Here is a 15,519-nt window from a genome sequence, read left to right as displayed (position 1 = left end):
AAAGGCATCCATATTTCTGTAGTTTTCCTTTCCAAGCTAAATAGCTGGGATGAGAGAAGAGGGAACATAACTGAATCACTCAGACAATCTGTTCTTTTAACTGGTGGGGTTGGGAGGTTAAAATATTTTTACAAATAAACAATAAAAAAAGGCAAGTATTAGTTTATGTGTTTGACAGGAAGGCTGTAATTCTGTTCTGCTCTGTACCACATAAAATACTAAAATATGGAAATTTTACGTTATCTGTCCTCTTGTAGAACTAGTACATTCTCTTCTTATCATTATGTCTCATCTGGTACATTGTTCAAACTCAAGCCAAAGTATTCCACCACTTGAGATACCACATAAACAAAAACAATGTGAAGAAGCTCATAATAAACACATCACAAAAAACTGCTTCTTGGCCTTCTAAAATCTTTCTTGCTTTGCTTTAACAGGGCAAAGAGCACATCAAACCTGCTTGAACAGATTCCTCGCTGGGACACAATCTGAAGGTAGACCGTGTCTTCCACAGGCAGCTCTTTGTCATCCTCAGCACATTTTCTGTAGCGGTGGATGCATCTGGGCAAAGTGATGGGACTCAAGTCTCTGTGATCCAGCAATCAGCCAGTGCTATCCTATCTGCTGGGGCGTAAGAGAACTGCCTACGCTGTAGACCCACAGTCTATTTTATATTGCTTCTGATTTTCCCTCATTCTGACAGAAGAATGGTTCGGTTTTGGCACACATGGTGAATCAGCTTCAGGGCTGTTATAACCTGTAATAGTTGGTGACAGCCTCCAAGACACTGGTATGTCAGGCCAAAGACAGCTGGTTGGCAGCAGTCCTGGCCATACTCACTCTTTCACTGACTTCACATGCTCTATAGTTATGACATGGACAGCGGAAAGTGGTTTCATAAAATCTGTGCCTGTAGGGAACTTTCTATTTCAAAGAAATATCCATATAATTACCAGATTTTTATTCCACAGTGACAGGACAGGAAAAGGATCTCATCTTAGCCGTTTAGGATAATTTGTTTTAAATAGACAAAGTAAAAACCCTAGCCATTCTCTCTGTCTTTAAAAAAGTGGTTAGTTTCTTTAATGCAGTTGACCTCAGAGACTCACCACTGCATGTACTGTAATTTCAATGAGAAATATGCTGCTCTCAAGATTGAGTCTAAGCAGAACTCTTCTTTGATAAACTAATCTTTGTAAAAGCCACCGTGCTGCTGTGTTTAACAGAGCCAGGAGCTAGCTATTAGTTCTCTTTTTTATTTTGTTCTCTTTCAATAGACTAGAGTACAGCATGCTGAAAAAATAGGAATGGGGCTCCCCAGTAGATATTATTTATGGCTGTATTCTTCCTTTTGCCAGAAACACAAACCACACAATCCTTACAGCAATCAGCAAGAAACACATCATGTTAAATCCCTCATTTCTTTAGCATAATATGAAGTCTCTCTTTCTCTCATATTACCATTCTGGTCAGTCAGGTATGTGAGGTTTTTCTAGGCAACAGGTGTTTTTTGAAATAAAATACAACCTTCCCTTCAGCTCATTATGTGAAAGAGACAGCAGCTGCAAGTATAATGCTGAGGACACATGGGCTATAAGACACCCAGGAGAAAAATACTCCTTGTTCCACTTGTTAAGGTAAAGCACAGATGTTGCTTCAGTGATAAGCATGAGCATAAGGCAACCACAGTCTACTTCATGTTGTAAATTCAGAATCTAAGATTTCAGAATATTTAATAGGCTGCAATCAGAATCACCGGTTTCTTTATGTAAGGGAAAGTTGTTTATGTCTAATCTCATAGTCTTAACAAATACTCGTTACCACAGTTTGTGTTACACTATCGTCAACAATATGCTAGGGACTATCCACAGACTTGGCAGATAAATTACTAATAATCCTTTATATGGACTCAATTATGAGTATCAAATAGTGACAAATGCATAAATTAATACACTTACTGATTTAAACATTTACAGATAGTGTATATTAAAAAGGTTTTAGTCATTTAGAATGTTAAATGCAATTTTTTTCCCTGCTTAGCGTTGGTACTAAGGCTACTTCTGTATCACTCAGATCTAGACTGTTGAGAAATCAACTGCAAAATAATGGTGTCTAATGAATGTAATGACCAAAGCTAGAACTGATCCTTTCCAGGGAACAATTCTCTGCTCAGTTACATTGATAATTGCCCCCCCCCCTTTATTAATTTTTCTCTAATTTCTTTGAAGAACAAAGTACATATTTTGTAGCTTATAGTATAACTGTTAAGGTGAAAAGGCTTTTGCAAATAAAAAGGAAGTGCAGCATTTCCTTTGAAACACAAAGATCCTCTAGAATTGCCTGATCTCCTTACTCCCTCCAGTTTTCTAGGCCTAACTAGGTCAGAAACTCTATCCTACCAACAAGAACATATAACACCACAGAGAAAATACAGTTCACAGAATAATCCCAGAGCTCTTGCTCTGTGAGTAGGCTGGTTATTTTGGCTGTCTTGCAAAATATTTATGCTGGCCTTGCAGCATAAATCCCCATAGCTTGTAGGACTGCATGTTTTTCTGGCTACAGTGTTTGTTATGTAGAGCAGCAGCTGCAATGAACTGGGAAATGTACACATGGAGAAAGACCTGATGACATGGATACTAGAAAAAGTCAAAAGCTTCACACTCCTTCAGATCCAGCTCAAACTGACCCTGGCTCTTTTGTGTGTGTTTTTTTTACAAAATCTATATTGGTAAGCTGTTGGTAAGACGAGTCCATCCTTTGTCATTCTATCACCACCAGTTTTAGGGAAGACAGACTTGAAAAATATAATGAAACAAACAAGCTCTGATCACAAGATATTATAAGGTTGCAAAGTAATTTAATCATGAAAATGATAGCATAGTACTTCCTTGCTGTGACTTATGTGGTAAAAAAGGATCATTTAAATGTCCGACATACTCATTTTTTAGTTTGCTATGTTGTTCCAAATGAAAGAGATGCGAGTAATAAAAACAAACAATCAAAATAACAAAAATCTCTGCATTGATTGGAATGATGATGCACATGCCTAGAAGACAACCACAAGAAGTTATCGCTGCTCACCTATTGTTTGTTACTCATTTCTTGACTCGTGTTCTTAATGGTGTTCCTGTTGTGCAAAGGGCTTGGCAACCAATAGGGCAATTCAAATTGCTTGTGACTGAGAATATTTATATATTTTGCATACTATGGTCTTCAACCTTTGGTGCTGTAGAAGGGGAGCAGTCTCTTCTTATGAATCCATAGAGCTTTTTGCCCTTCCTGAACCAACTGTCCTCAGTGTGTTATGCCAGGTTATTACTACTACAAGAACTAATAATTCAGAGTACTGCTATTAAGATTCTCCTCTACTCCGCAATCAAGGCTGATCACACAGATTCCAAGACTTGTACGCTTATATCATGGGGAGAAAATTTGAGTAAATACTCACATGTGTCTTCACATCACCTTCAAGAATCTTGCTGTGCCTGAGAAACTCAGCAACACTTCCATTCAGCAGCCTATCAAAGGCTTCAACATATGGTGCTATGCCTGTAGAAGAAGAGCATTCCATTATAATGGGTTCATAAAGTACATAATGCATAGGACATTCCTTTGTAGCAGATGGAGAAGAAATACCATAGGAACAGCGGAAATTCCTGTAACTTAATTTCTGCCATACTCATTGATTTGTGAAATCAGTGAAAAAGGATGTATAATGTTTTTTTCCCAGCTAGAAAGAAAAAAACCCTGCTTTTGGTAGAACTTGGCTAGGAACATGAAGAGAATTTACTCTGTATAATATAGTGGGAAGCCTCTTTTGTCTTAAAATAACAGGTGCTAAAATAAACATTTCTCAGCCCTTCAAAGGCCTAGTGGCCTGATAAGCACGATTGTCTTAACAAAATTCTACTGTTGTACATAAAACAAATATTATCCCCTAAAAAGAATCTGCACTGTACTGAACAACTATTTTTATATCACCCACCCATTCCTGAAGATCTTTGTATTGTTTGGTGACTTTTAATAGCAAGCAATTCAATTTCCAGTAAGATAGAGTCTTTAGAATGGGCTGACAGTGTATTTATGCAGTGAGATGTGGCTTTGTAATCTCCTTATTTTGTTGTCTGACCTTGCAAAACTGTCACTGGATAAAGAAAGCTCAAACGAGTCTTCTAGATGACACATCCCATTGACTATATATAAGCTATACGTTCTAACAGAGGAATAAAAATGCTATTTTCTCGACGGTATACAGAGCACTTTCCTGATAAAGGGAACAATCAGAAAATGCAAATGCACGTGGCTTCTAAATGGCTTTATGTGGTACCTTTTAAGACAGCAAAAGTAATTTTTCCTTGGATGCTTTCCAGCCCTCCCTTTACGCCCTGACATATCCTCACGTCTATGCCTCAGAACCTTTGCCAGGTCCAGCATGAGCAACGCACATGTGAATTTATGGCATCTGTAGGATCTGAGAGACCAAGGTTAAAATACTTCCCAGCCTCTCTCCCTCATTAACGAAGCCTGAAGATTGCTCTGAAGAGGCACCAGGCTTTCCCCAGAGAGTTTGCTTTAACCTTTTGGCACTATATGACAATTGTGTCCAAATTCATAATCTTGAAAGCCCTCTTTATTCCACAAGAGTCATCTGGCTCCTTGACAGAAAAAAGAAAGGCTCTGGCAACTGGAGTTTGCAATGGCCTGTGTGAAAAAAAAACCCTGTAGTTAGTCAGCTAGGCGGGATTTCAAGGCTCCTTTTGTTCTCTTGATGTCACTCACCTTTAATTCTGAGGAATTTCTGGGCTTTCCTCCATATTAAGTGTTTGTGTGTAAACCCCTCAAATGACCTAGTGTACAAAAGGTTTTAGTTGTGGAGATGCTTTCCAAAGCCCATTTATGTTCTTTGTCAAAATCTGCGTATGTCTCCAAGAGAATCATTGTAACCTTTTACTTTAGCGCAGAGTTTTAAATAGCAGTTCACCAAATGGCAATTGTCCTATGCAAAACCAGAATCATCTAAGCTATTTTTTACTATTCAATACAGCTAACTCCCAGGAGCATTTACTAGAATTTGCTGTGGGCCATGCAGAGCAATTGAATGATTTGTTTGCAATCCTGCCATTGTAATGCCACTTAGGAAAACAGTAAAGGTACAGTTCTCCCATCCTCCTCATTATTTTGTTGTTTCTGAAAAAGTATTAACTGAAAAGTCAAGGTTATTTTTTGTAATAATTCTAATTATGGAATGGTCTTTTAGGGGAGGGGGTCATGGTAGAAGAAAGCAATATATCTCCATTTCCACTAGAGATTTAAAAAAGGTCACACTCTGGCTGAGTGTCAGTTTTAAAGGAGAAAAAGGAAAAGAGACCTGTTCTGTAAGACTGTCAACTCTGCAGTTGCTGTGGGGGTTATGTGAACCTCTGCAGAAGCATGGTAACACAGGCATACAGAATGATGTTTGTGGCACCATATGCGTATCAGTCACCCAAACTGAAGAACCGGTGCAGTCTTTCCTAACTGCATCAGCAAAAGCTAATTCCTGAGTCCCCATGTGAGACAGCTCCGCCTGGAGACGTGGTGCAGGCTGGCAAGTGCCCCATGGTGCTGCTTGCTCATCTCAGCTTCTTACTGCAGTCTCCTAGTGGGTGTGTTTTATAATCTCACTCCAACAAGGTTTGTCAGTTGGCTTCTTCTAGGGATCTGCTGGGGTTTTAAGGCTCCGCTTCCCTAGAGGGTGAATCTTTTCACTTGATTGAGCTCTTAGGTTAGGCCAAGGATACAGCAATTTTCATGGAAGTACTTCACATGGTAAGTTTATCTCCTGTTCTGAAAGCAGCCCTGGTTCTGCAATACTGAGCTCTGGATTAATAGAGAGATTCACCTAAATGGATTCATTATAGGATTGAAGCCTGTATTTTTTAAAAATGTACATTTCCTACTAGTGATTGATTTATTTGTCAGTTTGTACACAGATCGTGTTTCTCCATGACTTTGCTACAGTTTACTAGCTGTCTAGGTTTTCTCTGGACTGTACACATTTTATTACTGAGGCTGACTCTGACAGGCTAACTCACCTGCTAGGGAAGCCTGCTGGAAGATGCTCCCTTCCTGCCATAGAAACACGCTGCTTTCAGTCAGCTGCCCCACAGCAGCTGCCAGTGTGTAGGCCCATGGCACACATGACTGTGGGGGTCCCTCGCATGTGTTGTTGGGTAAGGGCTGGAAAATAAAGCAGCTGACATACACTGACTTGCTTCTGTGTCAGTAAGGAAGCTGCCTGCAACTTTCTGCTTGTTCTGCAGCTTCTGTACAGCAACTGAGTCCATGCTGGGATGTGCTCTTCTCTGCAGAATGTAGGAAAGGGCCAAGGAATACAGAAAGCAAAGGACATGAAGCTAATAAAGGGATATATGTTGGGGTTCTGGGTGAAAAAACAAGCTCTGGAGAAAGGAAAGGGCACCTCTATTCAATCAACATTAGAACTGCCACATTTATAAGGTTATTTACCCTGTAAATTTCAGGAACAACAAAAAAATTAAGGAATGAAAAAATATGATTTGGTGATATGATGTGAATAAACAAAGCCAGACTTTTTTGGTGTATTCTCCAATGTACTGCTTTGGAGATCCACTTGAGAAGGGAGAGCTCAAGAGATAACAACATAAGGCTATGGATGTGTGGCAGGCCTTAGTAAGCAAATGCTTGTGAACAAATTCATATTTGATTAGGGATATTAAACAACTAAATGAAGTAGGTCCGCACTATGAAATTCAGAGAGCTGGCAAATAAACTCAATATTTACATTGCTGACTTCTTCAGGAATATTTATGCTGTAAATTTTGGAGATGTCTCATTTCTTCTGCTAATTGGGCTCGAGCAGACATTTTCAGCTGGTGAGTTATCTACAACAATGTAAATGCTAAAATGGAAAGAGTGATAAAGCTTGAAATATGGACAGTATATTTAAGAGACTAGTCAAATCTTGGATTTTCTAGGCTATATTAATTTAGAATTATGCATACGACTAAGTTTGTCACATGACATTTCTAAATTCATTGTTTAAAATACGACTTTCTTTTGATACAGAATTCGTAATGGGTGGGATTGCACTCCTTCTTAGAAGACAAACTTGTGCACTGCTTGCAATTTTTTAATAACAGAGAGCTGGTACTTCAAAAAAACAGACTTACTTCCATTGACTCCATTGATGGCATCACACTCCATTCCACCAGATCTGTGTGAATCTGAAAATAATGATTCAAGTCGAGTCACTGCTTTCTCCAGTCTCTCCATCAAACCATGAGTCTCTGCCATTCTGAAAAAATCATTAAGGACAGAAACAGTGTTAGACCCCTCTGAGTAAAGCCCATGCTTTACTTCATGTTACAGTTCTGTTCATCTTGTGGCTTTATCTTTTATCAGCTTTTATGGTAAAACTCATATTTTTTAAGTATTGTCTTTCTGGCACATAAGCAGTTGCAGTGAGGCAGCTGACATACGGTAACTTGCTTCTTTGTCAACAGGGAATATGATCAGTATTCAGCCCTGTTTTTTCATTGTAAACAGCAGATTCAAACCACTGCTAGCATAGATTTGGACAGTCTGTATGTGGACAATTTATGACAAATACTTGTGTATGCTCCCAATTAGATATTGAGATGACTGAAATATTTATAAATGTAATTGGTAAAAACTTATGCTTACAATTATTTGCATCAGCCATTTACAGAGGCAAAAATACAGACCCAATGAATACTTGACTGAAAGCCAGACTTTAAATGTATACCTCCTGATTTTTCAAAAGGTACATTCTTAAATTTGCCTCAGTCTTTTATGCTTTGTAGTAAGACTCAGCCACTTTATTGAAGACTACACAAGAAGCCAAGAAGGTCTTCTGTTTATTCTTCTGATATGATTTCCCATCACTTAATTTTTTCTTATGAAAGTACCTGATGTGAATCAGCGTTTCCCAAGCTTTTTAAATCAAGCACTAATTAACCTTTGGAAAGAAAAAAAATTCAGGGGGCTGCTTGTGCAGTACTGCTACAGTGCTTTTGATTTAAAATTAAATATAAATTAGGTTAAATTTTTAACAACTCACACATTACTTTCTTTCCCCACAATGTGATTATCTGCTTTCTTACATGTGAGAAAGTGTAGGCATTGACATTTTTGAATACTGGCCAATGTCTTAGGGAACACAGCACTATATACACCTCAGACTGAGAAACAGTTATATAAGCAAAGACAAAGCTATGTTTAAATCCCCTATTATTTAATATAACAAGTTTAATGTACATGTTCCTCACTTAACGTTGCGTTTTATTCTGCTAAGTGACATAAGGGGGGGGGGGGGGGGGGGGGGGGGGGGCAGGACATGATCTTGATTAACATGATCCTTGTGAACAGTTCCAGCTCAGCTCCCACACTAGGCTACATCCCCTGCCCAGCACTGGGGTGTGCAGAAGTAGAGGCAACGGGGGAACTCGCATCCCCAGCTGGGGCAAGCAGGTAGTCAGCAGCTCTCTGGGGTGCCTACCTTGTGGCACTCTGCCAACAAGACATTGATTGCTGTATAGCTTGTAGACTAGAAAAGGTAGGCATACCTGGAATATATGTGTAAATATATTAGTTCCTAATGAACAGCCTGCTAAAAGTGCTAGTATTTCAGAGATACCAAAGCATAATAGTAGATTCCAGTAAACTGTGCAATACGATGCAACACGAGCAACCAACACAAACAATGCTGCTTCACTGTCCCCATACCCAGGGGAGAATGCCTAAATGTTATAACTAAAAAGTAAAGTAACATGAAAAGAAACGTTTTGACTTACAAATTAGCATTAATAATTCTTATGAATAAAAACAATAATAGTATTTTTATTTTTAAAACTTAAGTGCGAGAGAAGATTAGCTACGAGGACTGTGGAAACACATGCAGAGCTCTTCTGCTGAGTCATGCTGCCTGTCAAACAAGGTGGGACCTTCAGACTTTACCCTATAAATATAATGAGGTTTGTGTTTGACCTAAAAGTGAAGCAGAAGATTTTACAGTAAGAAACTGTTGGGAGAACCATTCTCATGAGAAAATTTTATTGGGAATTTATGGGTTTTTCCTATTCACGTTAAATAAAAAAGCAAACCCCCAAAAGAGGATGACATTAGACAGTATGCATATAAACACTGTCAAAATTCAGAAGGGCTCTCTTTGCTTATACTGAAAATGCACACTATTCTGTTTGAAAAATCAATGCATTTTTTAAAAAAAACCCTAACTTTTTGTAAGGTTACAAGTATCTTGGCAGGAATGAGATGAAGGTATGAGGAGACCTTCTGAAATGTTCAAACTTTTGTGAGAATATTAAACCTTTTCCTAAAACAAAGCACTGTTTAATCCTCAAAAATATTATGGAGACATTCTTTTCACATTTTACCCTGCTACATAAAAGCCTAAAATGGCGTCTGTTTTGAAAGTTATGTTTTAAACCAGTCTAAACTCAGGCTGGTCTAACATAGCATACTAACAGTCAACTCATTTCATCAGTATTTTAAAGTATATTTCCAGTATAGTTCCTGTTTGTCTTTATTTGAAGATATAGTCTGGTAGGTTGGTTTTTTTTCACCTGCCTTTAAAATCTTCCTTGATGACATGTACGAATTTCTTTGAAGACCTGTTACTTTTTGGCCTCTTCAGCCCGATTTTGCCTGTGGAAGGACCCAATTGTCTCACTACGAACCCAACATGTTTGACTGTGCACACTTGGAGGTCTGAGGAATCTCACAAATGAGCAGATGTGGATCGGACTTGTAATGTTCTACCCAACAAACTGCCCTCTGTAAGATGCTAAGAATACGAGTTATGGTATCAGAAGCTCAAGGGAATAACCCAACTCAATAACCTTATGGACATTTTTATGCAACACTTTCCAGCTGCAACATAGTCTTTTGCTCACTCTATTCTTCACAGCTTTATTCTATTCCCATTAGCTGGAGAACTACAGTGTTGTTCTTCCAAAAGCAGGTATCACTAGCGAGGCAATCACAGAATAATATATTGTTATAGTCTTTTTAGACAGAAGTAGGAACCATTTTTACCATAAAATTAGGGATGCCAGGTTTTTATTGTTTTTATAAGGAATGTTACACTTAAGGACTCCTCAAACATTATGTTTACACTGAACCTATCTTTTTATCTGTGTACTTGTACGTAAATATCATGACTACATGGTATTTGTATCTATACTGATATATATGCATGCACATAAGTATACACACAGGTATCCCTGTCATGTATGAATAAAGTGCAAGTATACTTTTGCCATTACTGTATATAACACTACAAGTGCAAATCAGTTGTACATATAATAACCTTACATTTACACTTCGCTTTACCATCCATTGACTAGGTATCTATCTTATAAACAAGACTGGAATTAATGTTACTGTTCTGAAGCGAAGACTCCACTGAACAATAGCATGACAACTCTCTTCATCCATTCTCAATCTAAACATTGACATCTTTGCCTGTATTTAGGGATTCACGTATTTGGCTCATATTATGACAATCTTCAGCATTTTCTTGGCCTATATTCAGCTGTTCATCTGATTACTTATCATTCCACACTGCATTCTGCATGGTCAAACTGACACCACAAAGCCACAGCTCCAAAGGAGTCAGAACACAAATGGTACAGCTTGACTCTGTGAAGATACTGTCTGTGTGATATAGCATCAGAGCTTGTATTATAAATAAATAATAAGACTGGTCTACTTACAGTGCCAAGTAAAATCTTTGCATGTTAATGAAAAGTAAAGAGGATGTAAATATGTCTACGGGAGCTTCCACTCCCATAAAACACACTTTTACATCAAGACAGATTCTCTATCTCACGTCTACTAGTATTTTAATTAAAGCTTTGATCTTGAAGTGGATTATCAGGGTTAATCACGTATCTTTTCCTGGAGTTGATGCTGACCACCTGTAAGGAGTTAAAAACAACAGTGCTTCAACTCCCATGTAATCCTGTATCCAATTGCTCTCTTAGTGGAGAAGTACACTGTCCTTCATTGAAAATAAGGTCAACTAAGAGCCAGGAAAGGTGTCAACCCACATCTACTGACCATCATTTAAATGCTGACATTGTTAACTGTCTCTTGTGCACAAAAAATAAGAGGGAGGATCCACAGATCTGCCCTGTTTACTGTTAGTGATACCTTTTTTGGGAGTGCTAAAGGCACGTGGTAATACTACCATCTGTCATTTCTTCCCCAAAAGAAGTGAAGCCAAAGCCAGGCAGACCAAGGCACACTGAAGACCAAAAAGCAGATCTCTTTCTATAGACAGGCCTTGGGAGATCACTGCTTTTCTCCCCAATTTCACAGCTGTCTCAAAGCACCATTTATCTATCATCAAGGGAAAAAAACTTGTCTGTAGACTAAAATTCCCTGACATACTCATCCCATGCAGCAGTCAAACTGGAAGCCAAAACACACAGGTACTATTCCTGTTATCATTGTATGTGACTTATGACAGAGAACCATATTGCTCTATCTCAAGAAGAAACAAGCTATAAGAAGCCCACAGGGAAAAGCAATATAGTAGCATAAGGGGAAAAAATAAACATATGATGACTTATCAGGCATGTAAAAATGGCAGTTTTGAACACAGGAATGGTGCCACCATGTGAAGTATGATATTATTCTGACAGACAGCAGCAAGGGATAGTATAAAGCTCCACAGTTTGTTTTACTTCCTAGCACTCTTCTAATTTAGAAGCAAAAGAAGCGACTTGTTCATTTATTTGTTTGGGGTTTTTTTCCCCTAAGTACCAGTCCTTCCAAATCCACCTAGCATCTGAAAAATTAAGCCAGGTCTCACTCATGCTCATCACCTGAGATGCTACAGGTCAGATTTTGCTTTTCCTTGCTATGCCAAAGAAGGGCAGATGCCTAAAACAGAATACAGGCAGCAATGTGGCATTTTAATTGTATCTAACATTCCTACACTGCTTGGAAAATCACAGTCTTATTGAAAGTATAGCAGCCTGCACATGTGCTTTCTCTCATAGTCTTTTAATAAATTGCTACTGAGATACAAAATAAAATATACAAAAACCTAGATTGCCAGCTGGTACTATCAGAGAGCCAGTCATGAACGTTTCATAGATCCAAAGTACTGTGTCCTCTAAGAGTTCTTGTGTACAATATATATCAATATACATCAATATATATCAAGGGAGGGGAAATGCGTACACGTTCCTGAACATCCCCTCAAATTACAAAAGCACCTTATGGCACTTCACTTCTGAAAAAAACCCACAGTCAGCTTGAGCCTGAAATGCCTGGCTTTCCTACACTGCCATTCAAATGTATGTATCAACTCCAAGCTGTGTTGAGCGGGCAGTCTTTTTGCCACCTTTGGCATCAGACCCAAATTCCTGCTAGCACCCCATTCTGGTCCAGACAATGAAAACCCACTGGCTTGGGGCCTCAGGGGTTGCTCATTCCCAGGCAGAGCTCACAAGCAGCCTGGTACTGGCTGAGTGGTAACAAGGAAGCTATTTGGGTTACTACCATAAAAAATTTTGGGTGGAGAATGCAAAGCAAGGGAGCATTGGTTAGAAGAAAGTGTGTGTTGGTAGACAGACAGAAACATTACCTTGTATGGTTTGCATTTTGTTTCCCATTAGCTGTATGGGAGGAATGTAAACAGAAGCTTGTCAAACTGATGTCAAATTGGATGAACCCAGAAGACCTCTCAGTAAAGCCCTGTGTGAGGAGAATGATTCAGGGTTCAAATCAGAGCCTTTGCCGACCTTTTTTTCTTGTTTTGCCCCTAGATCTGCTACAAGCTCCTTTGGAAGCAATGCTCTTTTAAGTATGGAGAAAAAATACTTTTTTTTATCCTAGTAGAAGATATAGTCTTGTATATCTAACAGTACTAGAATTTTGACAACTTTGTTGTTGTTGTTGTTAAAATGGACAAGTGTTATACCTGGAATAGCAGAAAGACAAAAATATGTGACTTCTTCTTTTTGTGGATGGGTGTGCCACTTTGACGGATAAGTTGATTTGAAGTCTTGGCTGGCTCCAGTATACTCATCATAAAATATTTGTCTATAGCTCAATGTGTGTGTTAAAACCACTGATATGCTACAAATGAGTCCTCTATTGCTGTGCATAAGAGTGTGCTACCTAAATTATCTTGTCTGTGGACTCCTCTCTTTGGCATACCCTCTGTGTTTTTAAAAGGTTATTTTTTATAAGCAAAAAAGATTTTTGTGTAGAAGAGGAAAAAGCAGGTTCATGTTGCACCTCTTCCATTTAACCTAAGATTTTTCCTTTGTCTGGCTTTATGCTGTTGGTACCACAAAGCATACTTTTCTGTTCGCATTCTGGCTCTTCCTCTGCTTCTCTCCCTCTCCCAGTGATCAGGCTGCTGTCTACAAAGACATGCAGGAAAGGAATGGAGGCATTTTTGTATCTCACTATTTAAAAAATATTATAAAACTGCTTTGTAAAACAATCCCTATTTTGACAACTACCCGTAAGACTGTTGATGCATTTTAGATTTCTTATCACATCCCAGTTTAGTCCCATAATTATGGGTGAGCAACTGCACACGTCAAGCTGTGTGTTTACAAGTCAATGTAATAATAGCATGGACTGTGGTTAGGCCTTTGATAATTTAATACGAATTCTTTAAAATATGTCATGTGTTCATGTATGTGCTTAGTATCTCCTGGATTACCAGTTCACTTTCTAATTATATGTAAGTTCTGTGAAGAGCTCCTATCCCTTGCTGAATAATTTTGACTGTCTTATCAATTTTGTGATCACAAAGAACAAGTTCATTATTTAATGATATACTGAAGCAGTCAAGACTTGACAGTCTGTGTAAGCATGATTGACTTAAAATAACCAAGGCAACCCAGTTTCTAAGTACATTCTCCTATTCTTTTTATGCTCCCTTTTTATGTCACCACTGCTCATAGCCTTTTGTCTTGGTTTTATTTTCTTCTCTCCCTCCAATGAAGTGTAAGAGTTTTAGTATCTCTCCAATCAACAGAAACACAATGTTCTTAGCCACCTCATTTACTATGTATTAGTGTGGTGCTTTGCATGTAATCAAGCATCCTAAAGGCCTTACAAGCCATTTAATTACCTGTCACAAGTCCAATTACTGTATGTAAGCAGGCTGCCTTGCTGAACTTGAGAAAATACTGCATGCAGGCATTGATTTTATTAAAGTGCTTCAGTTCAGTTCATAATAACTGAACAGTAAGATTCTTTATGCTACGGTTCCAACCAAATTGAATTTGCACTGCCCAAAAGGGTAAACTCCATAAAGTACAAACCCTTATGGAGAGTTTCAGTACTTCTGGGATGTGAAAGGAGAAAAGCAAAGGGGGAAAGTTAAAACTAAACAGATAGTGTTGCAAGCTCTAAAAACACAAACTATGAAATGACTTCTGCAGAAAAGATGAGACTGTAGAGTTATTCAGTACCAAGGTTAGTAACGGTTTTGCTTGCTGTGAGGGTGGCCTTTCACAACACTTCCATACCCTACTTCTCATGCATATCCATATCATGCCAAAGCCTGAATAGATGGGCTTGATTTCAGCCAAGTTAGCTAAAGCCTGAATAGTTGGGCTTGATTTCAGCCAAGTTAGCTAGTGTTCTTGCTCTTACCAGAACATCCTGCTGCAATTATGGTCTCAGCACTCTGTGTCTGATGGTCTCAGGCTCATCGTGGCTGCCCCACTCAGCCTGCAGCCTGTGGCCCTCCTTCCAGCATGGTAGCAGCCAGGAAGGCTGAAGCAAACTTTTTGCCATTTGAGTACTCCCTTTGCTCTGCAGCTCATATTATGATCTTTATTGATCACAAAAACTCAAGGCCTTAGCCCATCTCCCATTCTAAAATTCAGCCCACTGATTCTGCAATACTGCTAGCATTGCAATGTGTTGTGCCTTTGCTTCTGATTCAAGATGAAATGGGCCACCTGCTACTAAAAAAGACCTTTCTATTTCCTGCTATAACCTGGTTACTACTTAGAGGTCCTGAGTTTTAATGATAATCCATGCAATCTTGCTCACTTACAAGATCTGAGACATTCGGCTGTTTATCCCTCCTCTATTTCAGTGTGAGGTATCGTGAAGCCCAGAAAGATCAAACTGGACCCATCTTAGATGCTTGTAAAGTTAGCCTTTTCTATGATGGTTGCTTTAGAGGACCCAGAGCTGTTAGGTGAATTATTCTGCTGTTTCTTCTCTCTAAACAATGACAGATTACACATGGAAATGTAAATCATTCTTTGCATTCCTTCCAGAAAGCAATTAATTAAGTATTTAAACTAATACAATACCTAACTTTAATGCATGGCATCTGAGCATGTCTTCTTGGAAAAATACGACACTATTCAATTATGTACCTGAGCATTTACCTGATTTTTTTATGTATGCTACAAAAGCATTAAGCCTTTGATTCCCAGCATACTACTACCAGTATTTTGGATT

The 15,519-nt window shown here is 38.6% G+C and overlaps 1 protein-coding gene across 2 annotated transcripts in view; it reads right to left on the bottom strand.

Annotated features, from left to right (window-relative positions):
* Nucleotides 1-15,519, bottom strand: part of CAP2 (cyclase associated actin cytoskeleton regulatory protein 2) — a 71,944-nt gene that overhangs the window by 52,819 nt on the left and 3,606 nt on the right. The window contains exons 2-4 of one of the 2 annotated variants that reach the window (XM_075493828.1): nucleotides 12,662-12,771; nucleotides 7,194-7,318; nucleotides 3,452-3,552 (exon numbers count right to left, since the gene is read on the bottom strand). In XM_075493828.1, coding sequence (XP_075349943.1) covers nucleotides 3,452-3,552; nucleotides 7,194-7,317 — 225 coding nt within the window. In that variant the 5' untranslated portion in view covers nucleotide 7,318; nucleotides 12,662-12,771. The remainder of the gene's footprint in view (nucleotides 1-3,451; nucleotides 3,553-7,193; nucleotides 7,319-12,661; nucleotides 12,772-15,519) is intronic. The other variant, XM_075493827.1, reaches the window with a different exon arrangement.

Source organism: Mycteria americana, chromosome 2 (genome assembly GCF_035582795.1).
Source record: "Mycteria americana isolate JAX WOST 10 ecotype Jacksonville Zoo and Gardens chromosome 2, USCA_MyAme_1.0, whole genome shotgun sequence".
In the NCBI taxonomy this organism is placed as follows: Eukaryota; Metazoa; Chordata; class Aves; order Ciconiiformes; family Ciconiidae; genus Mycteria; species Mycteria americana.
Note: the sequence above shows the minus strand (reverse complement) of the source record. Positions and strands in the feature narration are given on the sequence as shown.